Genomic DNA, 26,730 nt, shown 5'->3' on the forward strand with positions numbered 1-26,730 from the left:
GCATCTGTTAATCAAATGTGTTTCTATGTTTTGAACTAATTGTATATGGTACAAATTATTGTGATAATTAAATCTGGGTGAAAATTTTTAATACTTTAAGCCTTGGAATTGCAGGAGACCTTTTGAAAAATAAAATGTCAATTATGTAAATACACAAACGTAATTCTGGACTTCCTTAACATTTACAACAGGAAACAGTGAATGGGTTGGCCCGTAGTTGTCACCTACTTCTGTGTCTGCTGACAGCCCTTCTCTATCCCTCATACGCTTACCCCAGGGAAATACCTGTACCAAAGAAGCAGAAGTATGAAGGAGGAAGCAGCAAGACTGAAGTCAGAGAAAGCTGCTAGGTAGTTCCTAAGAAAATGTACTTAGCCAGAAAAATATGTCACCAAATGCTAACCATTAACAGTTCATTCCACTCAGTAATTGGTCTTAATCACATCTAACCCATCAAGAGGAATCTTCAGAGAGTGCAGAGGAAATTCTGCAAGTCAGACTCTTGAGGAAAATGATACAGTGTTCCAAAAGACTAAGACCAGATGGAAACATATGTCACTTGGTAAAATGTTTAATTTAGTTAATGCAGAAATATCTCTAATGAACCCAGAAGAAGCAATACAATCTGACCTTTGTGAAAAATAATGAATCATTAACTTCAGAAAGTATTTATTAAGCCTCCACATGTATTTAAAAGACAATATGTGTGGTCTTCCATGAATACAGCAAGAAGGAACATATATATTAGTTTAATAGGTTAAATTAAATTAAATTAGCATTAATATTAATGAAAGTTAAAATAGTACAAGTGACCACAATCATGTTAATGAAACTCTCAGGATTAATCATGTGTTCTATGTGTTTTTTTTTTTTTAATGTTTTCACTGGCCCCTCCATCTGATGTAGCTATAACTTCACTAACAACCCTAAGATGCAGAGACCAGTTTTCAAACTAATAAAGATACACTTCTTTTTTAATTTATTTATGTTTTAAACAGGTTTCCTCATTGGTGGCACGTACCTTTTACAAACTCAGACCACAAACGATTCAGAGATCTAAATCATTACATGGAACAGATATTAAATGGATCATATAAAATTGCAAATGTATGTTACAACTTACTTTTATATTTTTATATAAATATCAACTATTTTATGTATTATTACTAGAAATATTTTTAAATACTTTATGATAACCTTCTTTTCCTCCTATATCCACTCAACAAGTGAGTGTGTGACTAACATGTATAACATTCCTGAACAGAAATTGGAACAGCAGTAAGGTATATCGCACCTTTATATACTTGAAGTAATATGTGATTAGTGGACTATCAGTGCTGGTAAGTGCCCTAGTGTTTTAGAGGATTAAGAGTTATTTCTGATTCTGATGGTAAGAAGGTCTCAAGGAGGAGAGAGCAGCTGAGCTAGGTCTTTAATACCGGGTAGGATTTTAAAAAGAGTTGGTGTAAGGAAGTGTTTCAAGTAAAACCAAACAATATAGAAAAGGTCATAAATTGGGGAAAAAAGGGGGTGGGGGATACCATTAGATTCTATTGCTCCTGTCACAAATTACCACAAATTTGGGAGTTTAAAACAACAGAAATCTATTATCTTTCAGTTTAGAAGGTCAGAATTCTGAAAATGGGTCTTGAGGGACTAAACTCAAGGTGTTGGTGGACTGGTTCTTTCTGGAGATAGTAGGAAAAAATTCATTTCCTTGCCTTTTCAATTTCTAGAGATTTCCTGAATCTCTTGACTTGTGCCCTTTCAAGCAATTGCACATTCTGACCACTGATTCTGTCCTCACATCTCCTTCTCTGACTCTTGCTCTGAGTCTCCTTGTGTTTACACTGGGCCTACCTGGATAATCCAGGACAATCTCACCATTTTCAAGATTCTTAATTTAATTATATCTGCAAAGCCCCTTTTTCCATGTAAGGTAATGTATTCAAAAGTTCTAGGGATTAGAAGGTGAACATCTTTGGAGGGCCATAATTCTATCACAGAGATACATGAAAAAGTGCAGCACAATTCAGTTGGTTCTCAGCATTCTTGTGATTTAAGTGCAAAATGTGAGAGGAAGATTAAAATCAGCAAGGAGGTTGGGGCCAGGTTGTCAAGAGCTAAGTTAAACCTTAGAGGGTAGTGAGGGACTAAAAACAAGAAGAAGAACAATGTTCCTCACCACTCTGGGAGATCCTATCCCTCCTTACTGGACTGGAATTATGTTCTTTTAATTTTTAGCCTTTTAAAGTGTATAATATATATCCAGAAAAGTCTACAGAAGACTTTAGAGTTAGGTTAGAAAAAGCCATGCAGCTTCTGCCAATTTCACTCAGGATATTCACTATGGGAACCTTCAGCTTCCATATAAGAAATGGAGCTCCCCGGAGTGAGCCAGGTGGGGAAACAATATGGATAGATCAAATAGAGAGAGGTCCAGGGAACACAGCTCTGCTGGTGCCCAGCGGAGGTTCTCACCTTCAGCTAGCTTCAATGTCACAATATTTTGAGTGAATGATGACTCCAGCTCCAGTCACCAAATGACTGTTTATTAGAGACAAGCAAGGACACCCTAGGTGAATTCAGCCAAACCACAGAACTGGGAGACAATGGCAAAATGATCGTTTAAACTAACAATGCAGGGATAGACCATATATAAGGTGCATATATTTTCATTGTTATATAGTATTCTCTTACATGAATATATGGCAGTTTGTAGATTCCTCTCTACATAGGCATTTGGAATGTTTCCAAGTTAGGATTACAAATAATGCTTCTATGAATATTCTTCTACTTGTATGTCTCTTAGTCTACATGGGTTGGTCATTCACCTAAGAACAGAATTTGTGGATTTCAATATATACTTATCTTCAGGATTATAGGCAATGAACAATTTACTGTCCTATTTGCAATGAATAAGAGTTCACATTTTCCACAACCTTGTGTATACTTGGTATTGCCAGTCTTTCTAATATTGGCCATTTTGGTGAGTGTGCATCTCATTGTGCATTAGTTTGTATTTTCCTAACTACGAATGAGATGGAGCACCTCTTCATATGTTGTTTGGTCATTTGGATGTCCTCTTCGGTACAGTGACAGCTCATGTCTCTTGCCCTTTTTCTATTAAATTATACGACATTCTATCATTAATTTATAGTATTTTTCATGTACTGTGGATAAAAATCCTTTGCTAATTAAATATGTCGTAATGATTTTTCTTCCACTCCTGTGTTTTGCCCTCTTGTTCTCTTTATTATGTCTTCTGATAAACAGAAACTCTTATTTTTAATATAGTAAAATGTATTGATATTTTCCCAGATGATTAGAACATGCGCTACCTCAATGTCATAAAGACAATTTCATATATTATCTTCTAGAAGCTTTGCTCTTTTGCCTTTCACGTTGAAACCTACAATTGGTCTAGAATAGATTTTAGTGCATCATGTGATATAAGAGTCATTCTTATTTTTTTTCCATGTAGACTTCTAATTGTTCCAACACTATTTAAAATATTTTCCTTTTCTCGCTCCTCTGCTGTGACACCTTTGTGATGATTTAAATATCCATGTAGGTATGTGTCTACTTCAGGGCTCTATATTTTATGCCAGGGATCTCTTTGTTTACCCTTGTGCCAACAGGCTTAATTACTGTAGTTTCCTACTAAGTCTTGAAATCTAACAGAGTGAATTCTCCTAATTTACCCTTATTCATAAACAATATTTTGGCTCTTCTTGGACTTTCATCTTTACATGTAAATTTTAAAACTTTCTTGTCAATTCCATGCAAAAGCTAGCTGGGATTTTAGTTGAAAATGTATCTTAGTATTTTCCAATCCATTATCATGTACCTATTTAAATCTTTAAAACATTTTTTTCTCGAAAGTAGTTTAACAATCTATCTTAAAATATTTTATTTTACTTGGTAAAATTCTTTTTAAAGAATTTTTTAAATTCTGTTTTTTTACCAGTATACAGATACAACTGATTTTATATAATGACATTTTCTCAACAACCTTACTAACTACACTTCTACTTCTAATAATTTATCTGTATCTTTAAATATTCTACTTATAATCATATTGTCTGCAAATAACAAGAGGTTTTTTCCCCAATATTTATATTTTATATTTACTTTTCTGGATATTTTGTACTCTCGAGGGCCTCCAGGTGGTGATAGCAGACATGCTTGTGTTATTCCCGACTTCAGGTCTAAAGTTACCCAGTAAATACACAAGTTTTTGTAGGTACCCTTTATTACTTTAAGAAAGTTTCCTCCTGGTGTAAGAAAAAGTTTTTACACTAAAGAATATTGAATTTATCAATTTTTTTTCTGAATCTGTGGAGATGATCAATGATCAAGTGATTTTTCTCCCTTATTCCATTAGTGTGGTGAATTGCACTGATGGATTTTCTAATTTTAAACAAATTTGCATTCCTAGGATGCACGCTACATGGTCATAATGTATTATCCTTTTTATGTATTACTAGATTTGATACAACATTTTCTTTAGCATTTTTTTCCACCTTTATTTATGACAGAGACCAAAGGTGTTCTTTCTTATAATGTCCTTACCAGGTTAGAATGGAGAATATGCTGGCTTCATAATGTCAATGGCAAAGACTTCTTGCTTTTCTTCTTTTCGCTGGAAGAATTTGTATAGAATTGGTTCTATTTCTTTAATTTGGAAAGCCATATAAGTACGGAGATTCAATTTATTTAAGAGTTATAGGACAATTCACATTTTCTATTTCTTCCTGGGTCTAAGTTATAGTTCTCTAGTAATTTGTGCTTATTTATTGGCATGAAATTATTCAGAGAATCCTCTCACCATCTTTTTAACATTTATAGGATCTGAAAAGATGTCTACTCTTCTAGTCCTTGCATATGTCATTTCCTAATCAGTCTTGCTGGAGGATTATGAATTTTACAAATCTTTGCAAAGAATGAAACATAGGATTTATTGACTCTTTATTATATTATTTTTCTATTTTATTTATGTTTGATCATGATTATTTCCTTTCCTCTTCTTCCTTTGGTTATGATTTGCTGTTCTATGTATTACATTCACAGATAGTTACTTGTTTATTTTCAACCTGTCCTCACACGTTTAAAATTCTAGGGGTGCCTGAGTCAGTTAAGCTCAGTCAGTTAAGCATCTGCCTTCAGCTCAGGTCATGATCTCACAGTTCATGAGTTCAAGCCCTGTGTCTGGCTCTGTGCCAACAGCCTGAAGCCTGGAGCCTGCTTTGGCTTCTGTGTCTCCCTCTCTCTCTGCCCCTCTGCTGCTTGTGCTTGCTCTCTCTCTCTCTCTCAAAAATAAACATTGAAAGTTTTAAAAATAATAATACGTAAGTAATAATAAATAAAATTCTACATCCCCCTGCCTAACCAAGATTTAATTGACCGCTTAAGTTTTTATTTACAGTATTATATTTTACCATTCTTCTAAAATATTTATAAGTGTTCACTATGATTTTTCCTGAGACTATGGATTAAGTCTATTTAACCTATTTGAGTTTTACATGCTATGCTAATAATATATCTCTGTACCTGTATCCCAATAATATATCTCTATATCTGTATCCCATAAAATTAATAAGCACTGGGGTTTTTTTATACAGTCAATATCTGTTTAATATTTCCCACATATTTCATCTTTGTTGCTTCTGTAACTCTGACTTTATATATGGGATTGTTTACCCTCTATCTGAAGAACACAATTTATTACTTCAATATGAATTTGCTGGTAGAAAAATTTCTAAATCTGCATTTGTCTGTAAAGTTTTTATTTTGTCTTCATTCTCAGAAGATATTTTAGCTGAATATGTTATTTGGATAGGAGTAATTTTATTTTAAAATCTTTAAAGCTATCAGTTCATTGTCTTTTAGCTTCAACTGATTCTGTTTCAAATCCAACTGTTATAATTGTTGCTTCTTTGAAATTATTTTTCTTTATTCTTTATCTGCTTTTAATGTCTTTCTTTTTATATTTGTTTTTCACAGTTTTAATTTAATTGCTCAAATACAACTTTGTTTCTATTTGTCATGCTTATTAACACTTCTTAAATTTGTTCCTTGATATCCTTCATCAGTTTTGGACAGTTCTGTCATTATTGCTTCCAACATTGTTAATATTTTTTTCCTCTCTCCCTTTTTCTGAAGCTGTAATCACATATGTTAATTCTTCTCATACCTCTACTCCTGTCTTGTTTCTCCTTTTGTTCTCCTAATTTATTCTCAATAGTTCTCTTCTGACTTAGCTTTTGAGTTACCTATTTTCTACTTACCTAAGGTTGTTTTAAGTTTTTTTTTTAAGTTTATTGATTTATTTTAAGGGAGAGAGAGAGAGAGCCCACGAGTGAAGGAGGGGCACAAAAAGAGGGAGAGAGAGAATCTCAGGCAGGTTCCACACTCAGCACTGAGCCCAATGCAGTGCTTGATCTCACAACCGTGAGATCATGACCTGAGCTGAAATCAAGAGTCAGCTGCTTAGCCGACTGAGCCACCCAGGCGCCCCTACTTATCTGTGTTTAATATACTGTTAAATCCATCCTTTGAGCTCTTAATTTCAATTTCAATTATTGTATTTTTCAGTTTTAGAATTTCCTTGTTTTTTGGTTTCTATTCCTTGCTGAAAATCTGTCCTTTTTATTATTTCTTTGAAAATAATAAGCATAGTTATTTTTAAATCTTTGTAAAAACTTCAACATTGGGGCCCACTGCATGTATATTTCTATTGTCTAGTATTTCTACTGTTCTTTAATTATCCAGTCTTGTTCCTTTGTAAGGTTGGTTATTTTCCTTTATTGTGGCCAGATATTGCACTGCAATGTTGATTGTAAAAATAATTGGAGGCCTATGTTGTTGTTTGTTACTTTAGTATAGAGAATTATATCTGAGGACATTAACAATCTAGGATTGCTGAAATTCAATAGCAGGGATTCAGATTTTTCAAAATCAAACTGTAGCCTTTATGAGGGCCTATTTCAGGTTCATTTTTGTTCCTTAATTGTAGCCATTTTGTTTTGTTTCTTTATATATATAGTTTATTTTTTGGCAGAGACAGAGACAGAGCACAGGTGAGCAAGGGGCAGAGAAAGAGGGAGACACAGAAACCAAAGCAGGATCCAGGCTCCGAGCTGTCAGCACAGAGCCCGATGTCAGGCTCAAACCCACGAACCATGAGATCATGACTTGAGCTGAAGTCTAACGCTTAACTGACTGAACCACCTTGGTGCCCCAGATGTAGCCATTTTGGATCTAAGTCCAAAATGAGGCAGATTCACCAAGAGCCTACTTGGCAGCTCTGGATTCCATTTCCTTTCCTCTTATTTCTGCAAGGTGGTCAAAAGTCCTGCTCAAACTCTCAGCCCATCCACTGTTCCAACCCATATCAATAAATACCCACAACAGAAATATAGTGTCAAACCCAAGTTTGCATCTCCAAATCCTTGTCCCACATCCTGGCTTCGTACTTCTTCACTATCTTGTTAGCTCTCTGATGCTTTCAAGCAAAGTTTCAAGACACAAATTGTGCAGTAATCCAATTATCCTCATCAGTAGGTGTGCATTAAATGGCTTGCTTAATCTACTGTCCTCAAAAATCGGATTCTAGAACTGGAATCATCACCCACAGCTTTCAGAGATATCTGCCATTTTGCTTTCTCACCCCCATCCTATGCTCAAATATAACTTTTCTCTCATAGGCTATATCAGAGGGTCTAAGTCTATTGACACTTCCCATCTGAAAAAATATTTAATGATTCTTTGGTAAGCTGTTTGATGTGCTCACCAATAATTCTGAGAATAGTCTGGAAAATTAATGCCAGAAATTCCAGACTCCATTTCTGTTCTGCTCTCTTATATGTGTCAAAAAAAAAAAAACATTAAGATCCCACATACCATACACACTCATATAAGCATATAAGCTATACATGCACATGGATGTGCAACTCCTTCCAAATGTTCAAAGGGGCACTAGCTCTCTATACTATTAGGTGTTTCTATCACCATTTGAATTAAAGGTTTCTATGAGACAAATGCTAAATTTTAGAGGCAAGTACCAAACTAATGGAATCCTTCAGAGTTCTTAGACAGACTTAGGACTCTTTAGGGATTTATCTAAAACATTATCCCTAAGGGTACAGTATGCAAGCCTATTATGGTTGTTTGTGGTTTTGCTTTGTTTTGTTTTGTTTTGTTTTTTGCCTTTTAATGCAAAAATGAAAAACATTTGTGGAATATTTGTAAGTAATCCACACATCTGGAATAACTTTAATATCACCAATGAGAGCCCATTTCCAATATTAATCAAGCTAGCCAATAAGCTACCATTTTTATTTTAAAAAATCTAATGTCTGACATTCAATATGCTAATTAATAAAATGCCCATTGTTGTTGGAGTTGCGGGTGAATAACAGAAGCATTTATACCAACTGGCCCTTGTATAGGTTTCTTGATTAAAATTTTGAGAACACTCCTTTTCTCCTCCCCCATCCAGGTGCCCCTCTTAGTGTAGCCTTGATTCAGACATTAATAGGCAATTCCTGGATTTTGTAGTCTTAGTTAAATGTCAGCAGTACTTGGGTTGTACCTTGACCTAAGAAACCTACACATAACATCATCTTATATATGTAGACATATTTTAAGCTTCAGTAAATTGCAAGCATTATGCAGGAGGACTACACTAGATCCCACAACTGAGACTTAATAAAGGGTCAAAGAATCCTATGTTTCTCAGCTGTTAATTCAACAACCTTTCTTCTCTACTTGGAATGTGGGAAAGGTAGTAGATGAGACTACTGCAGTCATGGTTTGAAGTTTTTTCAGTTACATGCTGTATGGTAGAGTAAACCAATGTATATCAAGGAAACCTTACTGAAATTTAAATATACAATATATTAATGAATGTATTAAAAATTCTGTCTCGGGGCACCTGGGTGGCGCAGTCGGTTAAGCGTCCGACTTCAGCCAGGTCACGATCTCGCGGTCCATGAGTTTGAGCCCCGCGTCAGGCTCTGGGCTGATGGCTCGAGCCTGGAGCCTGTTTCCGATTCTGTGTCTCCCTCTCTCTCTGCCCCTCCCCCATTCATGCTCTGTCTCTCTCTGTCCCAAAAATAAATAAACGTTGAAAAAAAAATTTTTTTAATAAAAAAAATAAAAAAAATAAAAAATTCTGTCTCAACTGTAGGTTTGCTGATTCAGGATGTTAGCTTATTGCTGTACCTCCTAGTTGGGTAATATCGTGGTTTGATGATGAATAGACCTACTTAAAAGAAGAAAATCCCACAATTCAGATCTTAGGGGTCCTAAAGCTATTAGAAAAAAAAACCCAGAATTGTCAATAATGACTGCATTAGATTCCATATAGCTAGAAGCAAGAGGTGAGACTTTCGAATTCCTATCACCAGTTTCTAAGACTAGTGGTTCTTAAAGCATAGTTTCTGGACTGTGCTAGGAACTTCACTTGGGAACTTACAAGAATGCAAATTTTTCAGCCCATCCTAGACAGACTAAATCAGAAATTTTAGCCCATTTGTTATTTTTTAAGTTTATTTATTTTTTAGTAATCTCTACACCCAGCATGGGGTTTGAACTCACAACCCTGAGATTGAGTCGATGCTCTACCTACTGAGACATCCAGAGGCCCAAAATCAGAAATTTTGGAGATGAGACCCAACAATCTGTGTAATAATAAGTCTTGCAGGGTGTTCTAATGCACACTATTGTTTGAGAAAAATTACCTATAGTATGAGGTATATACTATAGACATCTGCCCCACACACACACTTTTTTTTTCCAGTTTGGACATGATCAGACATTTGGCCTTCAATATAGTAGATACTCAGGTGCCCTCCTATATGATTGACTTTAGCAAATATGAACTCAAGAAGATTGTGCTACAATATTATTTCCAGGCTGGTAGATTCTCAGCTGGAGATGTTGTTTTGTATCAAAGGACAAGTGGTTGAGCACTTAAGGAGGTATACTTAACTGAATTCCAAGTGAGTTAGAGAAGGCATCCCAGAGAGCTGGGCATTCAGATTGTTGTAAAGGGCAAATAGGAGTTAGTAAATAGAAATTGGGAGAAAGTTGTGTTAGACAAAAAGAATATCAAGGACGAAGCATCCATCATGGTTTTATGCTTTCCTTTTGTTTTGAAGCTTAAAAAACTCAATAACTATATTCATTCAATTTTTACCCATGTATAGCATTTACAAACTCATCAATATTTAATTGATATTTTAAATGAATAATAATAGAACCATTGGCATACATTAACAATGGGATTTATATTGCTTTTCAAAACCTGAAAGACTGAAAGTTTGCATCTGAAAAGTATTTAGCAGTGGTTGCTTATTTATCCTTACATCCTATAAGTTCAGGTTGTTGTTTGGTTTTTTTGTTTTTTGCTTTTAGAAATTAGCTCATGCCTCCAAAACATGTCATTTATTTATGTTTTAATAGAAACTACTAAACTAATAAGTAATAAATGTTTTAAATTTTGTAGAAAAATAGATGGGGGTTGCTCCTAGGCAAGGTGGTCCCTTTCCCCACCTCCCACACATAGTTTCTTCTCTGGATCAAATATGTGATAAAGAGAATGTGTTTAGAATCTGAAAAAAATAAAAATAATAAATAAATAAATAAATAAATAAATAAATAAATAAATAAAAATTTGTAGACAAATGGAATATTTGGATGATGTTACAAAATAAAAATTAACGTAATTTTGATATTTTTCCTCACCCCAGTGTATAATCCCTTAGGAACCCCATGACGGAGCCTGGCTGGCTAGAGAATAATCTTGGGAACTCTGCTAGCTGCCAATTCAGAAAGTGGTCCCACTGGTTACCCAGTACCATGGCCAGGAACACTGCCTGGCCATTCTCATAAAGGATGAGCATTAATAGTGCACTGGATCATGATTGTACCCTTCAGAAACACTACTCAGAGCACATTTTTAATATGTCTGTTACGAACAAAGAGAAAGAAGTAAACAGTATGTGTTCATTATGGGACTAGAACTATGTAATGAGGAAACTGAAAACAAAGATATAAAATAATTGTTGAAAATGGTGTTAGACCAATAGTAAAACTATACTATAATAAATGATTAGGTGTAGATATATTGCATATACATTAATTTAAACTTGCCTACTCAATATAAATTGTATTCTATCTTTTGAATATATTTGGTTTTATGTCTTAATCAGTGAGTAATGGGAAATGTGTTATAACAGAGGCTTCTGCCCTATAGGATCAAGGCAACTTAATTTATTTCATTGGATTTCAACTACTTTTTGTGTATTTCAGAATATAGAATGCTATGCCTAACATAGGACTTGAACTCATGACCCCAAGATCAAGGGGTCTCACCAGACATCCCTTTTTAGAATGTTGACATCTTAATGTTCTCTACTAACTCTAACATTCTCCTAAGGTCATGTCCATTAACTTATGCTATAGTCAAGGGCCTCATGGGCATGGCACTTGTCTATAAGGGAAAATGCTGAGGGGATAGTGGATGGGATTATCATTGTATGCGGAAGGCTGCCTTACTGATTATACTAAAGCTGTTTTAAAGGTGATGCCTTTTCAGGGTAATTGACAAAATATCTAGTAACCATTGAAGGTGCCAGGCCTTGGCCCATTTAGGCAGAGACAAGTAAGTGCAAAGTGGAGAGGCTTCTGATTTCTGGCCCCAGTGTGAAGAAGACAAGTTTTGAGATCCGTTTTTATGTGGCAGCAGGCTTCCAATAGGGAACGCTTAGATGTATCTGCTCACAGGATGAGGTCTACAGAAATGTTAGCAGAGGACTGTTATGAGAGGGGAAAGCAAAAGAGTCAGACATAACAGGTGGGTAAGACTTGCAAAGGGGCAGCTTAACACAGCAAGGCTTAGCGAATATTGCTGCCCACCACAGTCACTGCTGTACACAGGCAGATGAAAAAAACCACCACACATAGAGGTCCCAGGTTTCATCACATTCACATTTGCTAATGTGGTAACCAAAGTTCTACTGTAGATACCCCAGGAAGAGATGTTTTTCTTTTGTTTTTAATCCCTATTGGTCAGTATTTAGGAAAAGGAAGGTGAAGAAACTTCAGACACCACATTGTTTTGTTCTTGGATGAACTAAGGTCTAAGAGTTGAGTGAGAATTAAAAAACAGAAGGAAAAAGAAGAGGTATTTATATCATCAAACATGAGACACTATTGTAAAATCACAGATCCTATAAATACTCTAAGTGAGAATATGTCAGCCATCTTCTCACACTGAACTTCCAACGAGGGGGATCCCATTTGTCTCTTACAAAAGGATGCCAATATTATAGATGTGCCTTCTTCTAAAGTAACACCCCCCTGATAATTTAATTGAATTCATCAGTTGCCATTTCTATTCTACAAAACAAATAAAGTAGTGCTATATTAATAAAAATCAAGTCAACAAAAATTAAATGTGGGCACTAGCATAAAAGAGGCTATTTTGGAAAACTGCATTAGTCATTCAACAAATGTTTATTGATTGCCTACATTGTATATGGTCTGGCCAGGGGTGCCTTAATAGCACCTGTGATCAATTTTTTTAGAATAAATTGAGGAGGTTTTAAAAAGTATGCTCTTGGGACACAGGGTGGCTCAGTCAGTTAAGTGTCCGACTTTGGCTCAGGTCATGATCTCACAGTTTGTGAGTTCGAGCCCTGTGTCAGGCTCTGTGCTGACAGCTCAGAGCCTGGAGCCTGCCTCAGATTCTGTGTGTGTGTGTGTGTGTGTGTGTGTGTGTGTGTGTTCCCCTCCCCCACTCTCACTCTGTCTCTGTCTCTCAAAAATAAATAAACATTTTTTAAAAATTTTTAATAAATAAAAACTATGCTCTGGGGCCTCATCCTTAGAAATGTTGATTCTCTAGGTAAAGGTTGATATCTAGGTATCTATATTGTTTTTTAAGAACTCAAGTGGATTTAGACGCACAGCCAGATTTGAAAAATTCTATTCCAGAAAGTCAAAAGTGGAATCAGACTAGGGCACTGCCCTAAGTAGTTTACAGTCTTTCTCAATAGTCTGTCTATGTTGATAAGTGCCAGTGGCCCCATAAAGACTTCCATAACTTCATAATTGGTTTTTCCCCCTTATTGCTAAGGAACTTTATGGGTCTTGATATAATACTCATTATATGGGTTATATGATAATAGAACAATAATAATTTGACAGGGATATCATCAGATGCTGATTAGCATTAATACCAGGTGCCTAATCACCCAGGTTCTTTGTGCATAATTGCATAATGTGGTCAGTTTTCAATTATCTTCAAATGGATTAATCATGGTGAAAGCTTTATGTGTCTCCATATGTTGGTGGACTGTTCCCTGGTTCAGTTTGTTTATATTCTAGAAATGAAAACATCGTTTAACTAAATAAAACATTATCGGCCTAAAATTTACATAATTTCAAAGTAAATCATGTTATTTTGAGATTTTCTAAGTTTTGTACTATTGATACACTTTTTCCCTTTTCTCATATATATCAACAAAGTTTTATCTATGTAATCATCAAATCTATAGAGTCATGGATGTAACATGAATATTTTAATTATTTTAAGTGCTATGAATGGCTTAGAGGAAATTTTTTTACATATGCAAGTTTCCTTTCTGCTTCTAATAAAATAAGAGATTTAAAGTAATTTTACATTTGTGATGAATATTCCTGCAATAGAATAATCCCCATCTCTGGCCCTAGAAAAATGCTCATAAAAATACTTTTCTTCTTACCTAGCTGCTTGTCATATGGCAGTGTAGGAAAGGCAAATAATACTATTATGCCTATATACTAAAGCTCACATTATTTTTTAGTTATATTAGTACAATTATTATTAATGTACATTTAGTACATTTATTTGTAACTAAAAATATTCTATATCACTGAACATAACCTTGTAAAGATTTTAAATTTTTTATTGGGCACTTATTATGTATAACACTCTAGACTAAGAGGATTAAATTGGTTGTAAGAGAACAAATTGGAGAGATTCAACTAATACCATATAAACTTTATTCTCAATGAGTTTGTAATACAGTGATAAATACAGACATGAACATAAAGAAATATATGGCAGTGAATGGAAAAAGAAGAGAAGAAGTAGAAGATGCAGCTTGAATGTAAAACTGGACAATCTTATCTTGCTAAATCAGCTGCTATATTCCCTCCTAGCATCATTCACAAATGTAAACAGTCTTGCTTTTTGTTGAGCAAATGAGATAAAAAGGGTGTTTTTTTTTTAATTTTTGTAATCTTTATTCATTTTTGAGAGAGAGACAGAGTATGAGTTGGGGAGGAACAGAGAGAAAGGGAGACACAGAATCCGAAGCAGGCTCCAGGTTCTGAGCTGTCAGCACAAAGCCTGATGTGGGGCTCGAACTCACGAATGGTGAGATCATGACCTGAGCCAAAGCCGGATGCTTAACTGACAGCCACCCAGGTGCCCCAAAACAGTCTGTTTTAAAGTCCAATATCAGGTATCAGAGTTAGGCTAGATGGGAGACACATCTTTGGGGCTTTGGTCTAAAGACATAAGAGGGACCCAGGTAGAGCAATGCCTATAAATCTCTGTCTCTCTCTGTTTCTCTCTCTCTCTTTCTCTCATGCACACACACACACACACACACACACACACACACACCCATATAATTGTTGATAAAAGAAAATAGGCATAAATGAAGACTATAATTCTATGCTACCTCAATATCTCTTTTAATGAGCTTGGAAGCATCATTTTAGATGTCCTAGTCCTGTATCTACCTGGCTTTTGTCTGTTTAGCTTTACTTTCTTCTCTGAAGCTAATAGAAACTTCTTTTTATCCTTTCAATGTAATTTCATTCCACAAGCAAATGATAGTTGTGATAACAGGAATTCTTTTTGCTTTAAATGTTGCTCTGTTTTGGTGGAATTGTGTTGGAAACTAAATAAGATGTTTATAAAGAACAATATACACATGAAATAATAAGTTATAGCACATGATTGCAGTACCTAAACACACATATCCCCACATCTGACTTCAGCTGAGATATATAAACAGCTCTCCTTTCTTTTTAATTTTAAAGTTATATTCACTGTAATTTCTAGCTCTTAGCAGTATTGCTGCTCATTTCTAAAAGCCTCTTAAAATAAGGAATAATATCACTAATGGTGTAGGCAATGTTATTATTTTAAGCAGAAATCCAATGTCAAAATAAATCCAAATGGGTAAATCCCATCTTAATAGTGAACATATGTTTCTTGTTCCCTGGTTGCTAAACCCAGATGTTAATTACTACATTTGTCACTACATTGCTCTTTTCCTATTTGGAGCTGGCTGGGATGACTTTGCAGGCAGGATAAATGTCACATGTGTACCATCAGTAAAACCAAGATTATTTTTCAGAGTCTAGTGAAGTGCTGATGACATTTTAGAATGAGAATTATGAAAGATTCTTTAGAAGTTCGCCGTTCTTCATAGTGTCGTTCTTCTATGTAACTCCAATATGAACATAATGGGTTGAACTACATTAAAGACTGGACATTCTGACAAGCTACCTTATGAAAAAGGCAATAAAATACAATTACTGTTCAGCTTTGATTTAAAACTCTTATGGGAATTCATTTTTAAATTCACATTTTTACAGTCTTTCACAGTGCTTCAGAGAGATAGATTTAGCTTATTGTTTTAACTCACTGAAACTAAATCTTGCAGCCAATTCTAGATGTTGGCTTGCCAGTTAATAAATGGGAATTCTTAATGTGTTATTTTAAAGAAAGAAAAAATTGATCTCAGTGTTCTATTACATTACTTCTGATCTTTGCAAATACTTTAACTGCCTGTAGTCTTTGTTCATGTAAGAAAAACACAAGTTTTGAGCAACTTTGAATTGATTAGCTTTCTCAGAAATCAATTATTTTAAATTGCAAATGGCTTAATAATATAATTGGTAAACAACATATTAATAAGAGCTCTGAACTTGACAAAAATAAGCTGATGCAGATATTAATTTTAAATTGTTCTATTGGATTTCAAATTTGCTTTTTGTTGACTGCATTTCTAACTTTCAAGTGCATTATTAGACATTAAAAAACCCATATTAGTGAAACATCTACTCTAGCAAAGAAAATATGTATATAATATTATAAAACGTTTAATAAAACCTAATGCATTGACCTGAAACATTGATATATCAAAGACCAGTAACTTTAGGGTCCCTAAAAAAGCCCAAACTCTTATTGATTTATTCACCAGATATATAATGTTCCACATAGGAGGGATAGGTCAAATATTTAACAAGTGTTAGGGCACAGACACTGACCAGGAAAAGTGCCAGCCACTAACCCACCATTAGGGCCATACAGGTCTGTACTGGCTGAATATTTGCTGTGATGGAGAAAACTATAGGCGGAGCAGTGGAGAGTGGGAGCAAACAGGAGTTTAGATCAAAATACACTAGGTTTGAGTTCCATACAAAATTTCTAATCAGAGATGTCAAGTGGAAAATTGAGTTGAGGGGAAAAGAAAGGCTGGAAATTCAAATATTGGAGTTGTCAGCAAATAATTGGTTTTCTAGGCCATAGGACTAGATGAGATTACTTAGGGTGAAATGTAAACACAGAAGAGATCTGAGGACTAGACCTTGCAGCATACCAAGTTTAAAGTTTGAGAAGATGGAGAGAATCAACAAGAGAGGTTGAGAAAAAAGCAACCTCTTAGAGACCAGAAGCATTTTATGCCTGGAATCCAATAGAAAATTAAATTCAAAGAAAGCAAAATCAGCTGTTTCAAATACTACTGCTAGGTCAAAAATTGAGAATTGACCACTAGATTTAGAAAAATGGGTATCATTGGTGAATTTAACAACAGTTTGATGGGAGTGTTAGAAACAAAACTCTGATTAGAACAGGATCAAAAGAGGGGTGCCTGAGTGGCTCAGTTGGTTAAATTTCTGACTCTTGACATTGGCTCAAGTCATGATTTCATGGCTTGTGAGTTTGAGCTCCACACAGGGCTCTGCACTGTCAGCCCAGATTTCTCTTTTGGGATCTCTGTATCTCTCTCTGCCCCTCCCCAACTCATGTGCACATGCTCTCTCTCCCAAAAATAAATAAATTAAAAAAAAAAAGAATAGGTTCAAAGGAGAATATGAAGAGAGGCATTTGGGATAAAAATAGGAAATTATCCTTGCAGGGGCTTTTATCTAAGGATGAACAGGAATAAGATAATGTGCAGGAAAATGTAGGTCAAGAAATTTTGTTTACTGAAATGTTATAGCATATATGTATGCTGGTAGGAAGATCTATTGAAGAAGTAAAAACTGTTGATGAGAAAAATGAGAACTTAGCCAGAGGCCATAGTGTTAACCTTGAGTAGAGAAAAGAGCATGATATCTTGTGCCCAAATCAGTGTGAGATTAAAGTACAGACAGTCCACCCATGTAATGGAGGAAAGGGTAGAAGTGAAGTAAGATGATAGATGTGTTGGTGGTAGCTTATAGAAATTCTTTTCAAGATAATGGAAGCCCTTTCTTCACTGATCGAGACAAGATCAAGGGAACAGAGTGAGTGCCTCAGTAGGATGCAGAACAACATCAATAGGTGAGAGGAGTTAAAAAGCAAAGAAACTACCACAGGAAAGGATAATTTGTGTGAATATTAAGATAAGCATGAAATGGGGCGCCTGAGTGGCTCAGTTGGTTGAATGTCCGACTCTTGATTTTGGCTCAGGTCATGGGATAGAGCCCTGTGTTGGGCTCCATGCTCAGCGTGGAGCCTGCTTAAGATTCTCTCTCTATGCCCCTCTCCCCTGTTCATATACTCTCTCTCTAAAAAAAAAAAAAAAAGTAAAGTAAAACACAAAATTATTTCAAAAATAAATAAAATAAAATAAAATAAAATAAAATAAAATAAAATAAAATAAAACAGTGTGAATTATGACAAGAACTATTGAAGAAAATGACAATGTTCCAGGGTGGAAAATGTTCTAGAAATGAAGGTCAGTGACCTAGAGGTCAGTAGACAAGTGCAACAGCAAGGGAGGTGGGGAGGGCAGTAGAGTCAGCAGACATGATCTTCAAAGCAGGGTATTTTTATAAAAGAAGAAAGAATGGATGTTAGAAGAGCAAGGAGACCAGGGTCTCCAGGTCCACTCCAGGTCCACTCCAAGGTCCACCAGGACCAGGGAGATAAAGGGAATGGGAGAGAATGCAAATGCCATTTTAGAGAATTAATGGAAAAGCACAATGGAAAATTAGAAAATACAATATGCTTAAAAAGTACAATATGTTGCTGATGATATTCTCCAAAACTGGCTGCTGTCTTTTCTTTCTCCACAATGCTGCACTGTCACCTTTCTAAAAATACCTGATTGTGATGCTTTTCTGCTTAACATTCATCAACAGGTCACAGTAGTTTCAGGTTTCTATAGAACTAGTGTGCTCTAGGACTCTGTAGCCACATCTCCCACCTGTCTCCCATATGCATTCTTCACATCTATAGGCCACTGGCAATGATAACACAGGTAACACAGGGCTTTGTTGGTTGGTTGCATTTTGTTTTTTGTTTTGTTTTGTTTTTGGTACTAATTTCAATCACTGAATCACTTATGCTATCTAATATTCAGGTTTCTCACTTCTAGAATAGAGTAATTAATTTCAGAGTTTTTTGTTTTGTTTTTGTTTTAACCTGGGAGACCATTACCTTTTGAAGAACTAAGCAGAAAAGAAACATTCTTCATAATGTGAGAACCTCCTGGGTATTGCAGCACATTTAGGATAAGTGGCCTTGCCCATTAATTGCCAGTTGTATCCTTTGAGACAACCAAAAATGTGCCCACACATTTTCTAGACACCTCATACTGTAGGGTAGCAAATAAAATGCAGGCCACCCAGTTAAATTTGAATTTGAGATAAACATATCTCTTTTTAGAATAAGTATGTTGCAAATATTGCATGGACATCCTCTGGTTTTGTTTGCTATATCTGCCAGCCCTACATATGGGGAACACTGCTAAGTAGGATTATACTTAGAGTCCATGTAAAAATGGCACCTGTAATGTTGCTCAGTATACAACCTATACAACTAAATGTAGCTACACTGCTTGGGGATCAATACAAACCCAAGTGAGAACATTGATCTAAGTCATCAGTAAGAACAACTTTAGTACTGACATTTCTATAACTCATACTCTATAGTGGTACAGTGTGCTAAAAAGCAGTGGGAGGCATGCACGTGACTAAAGCCAAGTCTGAGAAAATTTCAAAATTAATTATTTTAAGATCCAACAACATTACTTTTCCTCCCCTCTTCATCTCTTTTATTGATTTCTCCCTCCATTGACACTGAGTCATGTTTCTCCTCAAGAATGAAAACAATCTTGTTACAATAAGGAATTAGTATTTAGTATGTCACCCACACCCAGAATTACAAATGAGGATTTCAAGGATATGACAGTGTAAACACAAGGGAATAATTGGCTAGTGGTGACATTTCAGACACTAATTGGGAAGATATTCTGCCTACTATTGAAGTTTAATAACCATTGGGTGGTGAGGCCAAAATGTCGCCAGAAAAGAATAATTGACTAGTTGTCAAAAGGCCCAAGAAGGTCAAATTTTATTCAACAAATTCTACACAGTCTGAAGTTTTACTTTAAGCTTAAAAAACAAAACAAAACAAAACAAAAAAACAAAAAACTTGATTTGGTCAGCATCCTGAATATGGATACATTTCTTGGGTATAGATTCTTATTAAGCAAGTTCACAAGAGATTAATACATAGAGATCAAAATTTGGTAGTTAACTAATTTACACTGATGCATAAAACTGCTACATAGATAACAATATATGCATTGAAAAACCAATGTATTCTCTATGTAAAAACAGATCTCAGTTCTGGTTAATAAATATTTATTAAGCAAAAATACTCTATTAGATATGAGTGAATAAATGACAATCCCTCCTCTTGATATCCTATCGACGAGGCTAAAAGAGTAGAAAAGAAAGCACATGAAAAACCTTGGGCAAATGGGTGGATAAGCGTGGAAAGGATGGATAACGACAAAGTGTGTAGGAAGACAAAGAGGTGAGAGAGCTGACACACTTGAGGAAAGAAATATAATTCAGTGTAGTTAAGCATGAAGTCCTAGAAGAGAAATGGTGAGAGATAAAGAGGGGAAATGAGCAATATCCCAAGCAAGAAAGGTCTTACAAGCCTTGTGAAGCAGTTGGCCTGTTTCATAAAAGCAATAAGGAGCCACTGCTGGGTTTTAAGCAGTTAACTGTTAGATATTTATTTTGAAAGATCAGTTTGACTATGAAGTGGAAAACAGATTGGATTAAAGAGTAGCAAAGTAAGAGTTGGGAATCCCTGCTGTAATTTAGGTGAGAAGTGAGGATGTTGGAACTCAGAAGCATACCTGGAAAGAAGAAATGGGTAGTTGAGATATTTAGGAATTCAATAGGGGACTTAGCAATAAATATTATGTGTGGAGTAAGGAACAATGGAGAGTCTAAAAAATACACTCTATTTTGAGCCTGGACATAGGAAGAAGTAGCAAATTGAAGGCAAAGAAAATGCAGTTATTGGTGCACTTTTTGGTTGTAATTGTCTTTAGAAAAGTCAAGGAAGCCAACAAATAGGTGTTTTGATATAGAGGGATGAGGCTCAGGAGACAGATCTGGGATAAAGGTTTAGATTGGTGCATCATTGTAGAAGCTGCCAAAAGGGATAACATCACCCAGAAAGAATGTGTCAGGAATGAGAGAGATGGCCTGGAAGTGAACAACACTAGAACTTAAATTATAACCAAAAGGAAAAGGAGCCTGAAAAAAAAAAAGTCCAAAAAGAGATGACGGGACAAATGGAAGCAAAACTGAGACAACCTAGTATCATAAAAACAAATGATAGAGAGTTTTTCACTAGAAATAGAGTAGCTATATAACATCCAAGAAAATCCCCATCAGATTTGGTGGGGTGGAGTGGGCGGGAGACATGAAAAAAGAAAAAGTTGTTAGAGATGATGTTATAAGCATTTTTGGAGAATTATTAGTGGGGGGAATCCTGAGTGCTGTAGACCATAGAGTAGAAATTGAAGAAGTGAAACCACTATGAATGTTGGTAGCTCTTCCCATAGGTTTGTGTCAAGAAAGGGAGGGGACAGAAATAACAGGATTCGAAAGGGGCATTAGTGACAGGGTATTATTTACGTGTGAGTATACTTTGTATGGTTTGACTCTTCTGTTTGCTAGTTGTTAAAATGGAGAGACTACTTTATGCTGATGAGAAAGAAAGGAAGAAGGTAAAGTTACTAACGTATAGATTGAGATATTCCACAAGGTTCCTAAGGAGGAAGAAATAGAATCTAGGACATAGATGAAGGGATCAGCATTGGGTGCTGTCTTGCTTACCTAGGGCTGCTATTACAAAGTACCACAAGCTGGATGATTTAAAGAACAGAAATATGTTGTCTCTTCTTTTTGGAATACGAAAGTCTAAAGTCAAGGTGTCAACAAGGTTGTTTCCTTCTGATGGCTGTGAGGGAAGAATCTATTCCAGGCCTTTTTTCTTGACTTATAAAAGGCTATCTTCTGCCTATGTCTCCTCACATTGTCTTTCCTACATAAATACCTGTGTCTAAACTTCCCCTTTTTATAAGAACACCAATCATATTAAATTAGGGGTCTATCCTCTACTAGTGAACGGAAGCAATAAATAAGTAACATATGAAGAAATATTATATTTTCTTTTTTTGTTTTCAGAGTGATTGCGTGCTTAGTTTTTTCCTCTCTGAGCCTGTGCAACAAACAATTGAAGAACCATCATTTGTGGATCTAGGCAAGTAATTTTATCATTATTACTATGTACAATTTTTGAGTTTCAATATAATTGTGCATAAAAATCACAACTACATATTTTTTTCAACTTTCAAATTAAAATCTTTTTAAAGAATAAGCTTTGGGGCGCCTGGGTGGCGCAGTCGGTTAGGCGTCTGACTTCAGCCAGGTCACGATCTCGCAGTCCGTGAGTTCGAGCCCCGCGTCGGGCTCTGGGCTGATGGCTCAGAGCCTGGAGCCTGTTTCCGATTCTGTGTCTCCCTCTCTCTCTCTGCCCCTCCCCCGTTCATGCTCTGTCTCTCTCTGTCCCCCAAAAAATAAATAAACGTTGAAAAAAAAATTAAAAAAAAAAAAAATAATAAAATAAAGAATAAGCTTTAAGGGTCTTTTCTATTTCCAAAGCTTTTTAACCCCTTAAAATATGTTCAAGTTAAATTAAACCGAGATGTGTTTGTCCATTTATGATAAGTACATGATGTCACGCTATTAACTCATTTCACTTAATTGTGCTTCGAGGTGGAATTGCATTTCAGAGACAGAGTTCTTGTTTTCCCCTGCAGGTAAGTTTTCCAGATTACTCAACATCTTAGGAAGCAACAAAAGCAAATATTAGGCAATAACAATGATTATGAATTATCTAGCCATTTCACTCTTATCCTTTAAAGCTCAGTAATTACTCTACCTCACGAAGTCTTCTTTTATTACCTGGATCCCAAACTATCCCAGCACAATTATCTACCCTATTTTCCGCCAAATGTGTGTTAATCCTAATGAACTTTTCTAGCATTTCTCCTAGACTGGCAGGAACTCTCTTTGAATGTCCCATTAATTTTAAGTGTCCATAATATAATTCCATTGCCAGTAGCTATCAAATACTGATACTGGTTTTTATTTCACAAAGATTTTCAAGCCCATAATTTGCTAGGCCTCACCCTCCTTTCCTTCACAGCTCTCTGTTTTTATTTTATCCGTATCCTCCTTGTGATTCTTTGCCTTTAAGATTAGACCCATCAGCTTCTCACCTCTGCTCGTATCTAACATTGTAGTTACTTACACTTAAGTGCAGAGGTCTATACAACCAGATCAAGCTGAATAGTGTAATTGCTTATTAAGTTGTATATTTATGTGTGTGTCAGCCTACTTCTTCTGTTAGACTGAAGTAACTTTAAACTGAGGACTCACTTCCCCACTATGCATTGCTCTGTTGTCACAAGCTCCAAATTTGACATCACTCTCTGACACTTTGCTTATATAGACAAACCATAAACATTATTAAGTAAATATAGTTAATAAAACAAACCTTAAATATTTTTAAGTAAATATAAGGTAATTTCTTATAATTAATCACATGTATCTAAAGAATGACATCCCCCCAAAAAAATATTTCCTTTTTTTCTTGTCATGATACACAAATATCTAACAATTATCTTCTTTTCAAAAATATTGTTAGCTGGGGATAACTTTTACCATTAGTATTTATAAACTTGAACTAACGAGATTTAAAAAAAAGCATAAGGTTGCTGATTTCTATAGTTGTCAGACTTTTTAAAGAGTAATAGCTTGATCTCTATTCTGTCGTAAAAGTCCTTAAGGGAAATTGTTTCTCTATGTATCAAAAAATTAAACTGTGGATCACTATCAAATATGTAGTTTTGCTGAGGTATTATTTCTCTATAGGATGTTTGAAATACATAAGCACACAAAAAATTAGGATTATTGTAAAAAATAAAATGGTGGTTTGATTTTTTTCTCATTGCTAATTTCTTACTACATCATACAATACTCAAGACTTGTTTTGGCAGAGTGGTGATAGACAAAAGATTTGATTCTCAATATTTGACTGCATATGAAATACAGCCTATTGTTTCAAAACAACAAAACACAAGGGTGGCTAGGTGGCCCAGTTGGTTAAGCATCTGACTTGGGCTCAGGTCATGATCTCACAGCTCATGGGTTCAAGCCCTGCGTCAGGCTCTGTGCTAACCAGCTCAGAGCCTGGAGCCTACTTTGGATTCTGTGTGTCTCTCTCTCCTGCCCCCCACTCATGCTCTGTCTCCCTCTCTCAAAAATAAATAAACATTAAAAAATTTTTTTCAATAAAAATAAAAAAGGAATTTGTCTTTTTTTTTTAATGTTTATTTATTTTTGAGACAGAAAGAGACAGAGCATGAACGGGGGAGGGCCAGAGAGAGAGGGAGACACAGAATCTGAAGCAGGCTCCAGGCTCTGAGCTGTCAGCACAGAGCCCGATGCGGGGCTGGAACTCACAGAGCGCGAGATCATGACGTGAGCTGAAGTCGGACGCTTAACCCACTGAGCCACCCAGGCGTCCCAGAATTTGTCTTTTTTTTAAATGTTTATTTATTTTGAGAGAGAGAGAGAGAGAGAAAGAGCACGGGAGAGGGGCAGAGAGAGAGAGAGAGAGAGAGAGAGAGAGAGAATCCCAAGTAGGCTCCACACTGTCAGTACAGGGCTGGACACAGAGCTCAAACTCAACAAACCATGAGGTCATGACCTGAACCAAAATCATAAGCCCCATTCTTAACCAACTGAGCCACCCAGGTGCCCCAAGAATTTGTCTTTTAAAGTGCCAATCTAATCAATACTCTTCTCTACTTCACACTTTTGCTTGGCTTCCCATTGCTCTTAGGCAGGGCCAAGTTCATGGGTTTGTGACTTGTGCAGTCACACTAGGCACAGTGCTTAGAAAGGTCCTGCACTTGGTTTAAGACTCTACTGTCACTATTTCAAAATTCTTAATAATTTTTGTAAAAGGGACCCTGCATTTTCACTTTGCATTTTCATTATCACTGAGCCTCACAAATTATATAGTTGCCCCTGCCCTTAGGGTAAAGACCAAAATTCTCATGATGGCATCCCAGCAGAATCTGGCATCCTCCAGTTTCCTTTTCCAGCGCTAATATCAGACCCTTCCCTATCTTGATTCTTTTTCCAGTTCCTCAACTAAGACAAGCACACCAGCACATAACAGATGGACCTTTCTCTGCCTGGACCACTTGACTTTTTGTCAGACTTTTTCTGACAAAAAAGACTTTTTTTTTGTCAGACTTTTTCTGACTTTTTCTACCTTCTCCACCATTTTTTTTTTGCATCCTTCATATCTCATCTCAATTGTCTTTGCTCTTTACTCCTAAAATGCTTTTTTTCCCCAAAATTATTGCAGTGGTGATTATGGCTTTGTGTGCTTCTTTGTAGACTAGAAATTCATGAAGACATGATCCATGTCTATATTGCTCACAATGTAACCCCAGGCCTTAGCACAGTGTCTGGTCTACTATAGATTCACTCTCCATAAATAATTACTGAATAAATGATTGTTGACAGAAAGAACAATGTATGACACATTTATATTCTCTACCAAGGTAGCTTGTCATTTTTATTAAAGGGACAATGAGAAGAAAACTAAAATCCCAAATCATGCCACTTCTCCCACACTTCCCACTTCCCATGGCAGTGCTCAGGCACAAGAACTTCACTACTTCCCAACCACTAGAATTCTCTTGAAGTAGCACCTAGAAAAGAAATCTTCTGCAAATTACCACATTAAATATGGACTCAACCAGACTCACCCAAAGCACTACCCAGCAAAAAGTTGCTGCATTTTATCTTGTATACTCTTCAACTCTCTAATAGCATGATCCTCTATACTCCCCCAAATTAATAGAGGTCCCATGCAAAATAGTACCTCCACAAAAATATAAATCTATCCATCCTCTACCAGTACACAACACTGACATGAAGAAGATAGATTTTATTGTCAAGGTATAGTGACAATAACATAGGTAATGGAGTAGAACATGATCAAAGACAACAGTTGTCAGAGTTAAGAGGATGAATTAAACATGTTTATATGCCATTGATAATAACAAATGGTTGCAAACAGGAATTTTCAATCATTACCTCACATTACCAACCTCCAGTTGGAGATGCTATTAATTTAAAAGGGAACTGAAGCCACTGTCTCCATGGCAGGGTCTCTCTGGTTAATGTTATCGCTACTTACTCTAGCAGAACTCAGTCAATTATCTATACATTGAAATATGTTACCCAGGTTTTCAATGTGACTTTTAATGAGATGGAAGGACAAGAAAGGGAGGGCTGGGGCTACTTAGAAATAAATATTTATATTAGGTTGTTTTTGAAAGTTGAAATCTTTAAATTTTATGCATTTGCTATATTATATCATAAAATACCATGTTTCCAGTTAGAAAATTATCTTAGACTTTTATTTGTGGCTAATGTGGGCAAGAAAAGATAAAAGAAGATGAGAGTTAGAAGACTTTTTCTAATTATTTTATTTCTAAAAGCTGAGTATCAAAAGATATCGCTAAAACCTAACAAATCACGTGATAAAAGTAATTGTAGCATATGTAATATTAGTGTTAGGGAAACACTGAGAAAGAGTATAACATTGAATATAATTAGGTGGTAGATGAAAGTCAAGTGCAAAATTTTATACACATTAATTTTATCTCTGTCTCTATTAGGAAACAAATATTGTCAAAAAAAAATAAAAGTCTAAGAATACTAAATAAAAGTAACCACTATAACAAAAGTAAAAGTTTTCTAAGTACATAAAAATAAAAACAAATTACATAGCCAAAGATTTTCTTTAAAAATTATAAAAACAAAAATGTTATATTTCTTTAATAACATAAAACAATAACAGAAAATGAATCTATTGTATCAATAAGTAGAAATGGGCTTAAAATCATCTATAAGAAAAAATTTCCAGTTGGAGTAAAAGTATAAATCATAACTCTATACTTTATGTAAAACACACCTAAGAGAAAATGATTTTTAAAAATTAAAAATTAAACTCCAAGCACAGGTACATTAGGACATGGAGACCAG

At 35.5% G+C, this 26,730-nt stretch overlaps 1 protein-coding gene across 6 annotated transcripts in view; it reads left to right on the forward strand.

Moving 5' to 3' along the window:
• Nucleotides 1–26,730, forward strand: part of PIK3C2G (phosphatidylinositol-4-phosphate 3-kinase catalytic subunit type 2 gamma) — a 355,118-nt gene that overhangs the window by 290,442 nt on the left and 37,946 nt on the right. For 5 of the 6 annotated variants that reach the window (XM_047868249.1, XM_047868251.1, XM_047868252.1 and 2 more), the window contains 2 exons: nucleotides 999–1,107; nucleotides 21,781–21,856. In XM_047868249.1, coding sequence (XP_047724205.1) covers nucleotides 999–1,107; nucleotides 21,781–21,856 — 185 coding nt within the window. The remainder of the gene's footprint in view (nucleotides 1–998; nucleotides 1,108–21,780; nucleotides 21,857–26,730) is intronic. The other variant, XR_007154196.1, reaches the window with a different exon arrangement.

The sequence above is a fragment of the Prionailurus viverrinus genome, chromosome B4, assembly GCF_022837055.1.
Source record: "Prionailurus viverrinus isolate Anna chromosome B4, UM_Priviv_1.0, whole genome shotgun sequence".
Lineage (NCBI taxonomy): Eukaryota > Metazoa > Chordata > Mammalia > Carnivora > Felidae > Prionailurus > Prionailurus viverrinus.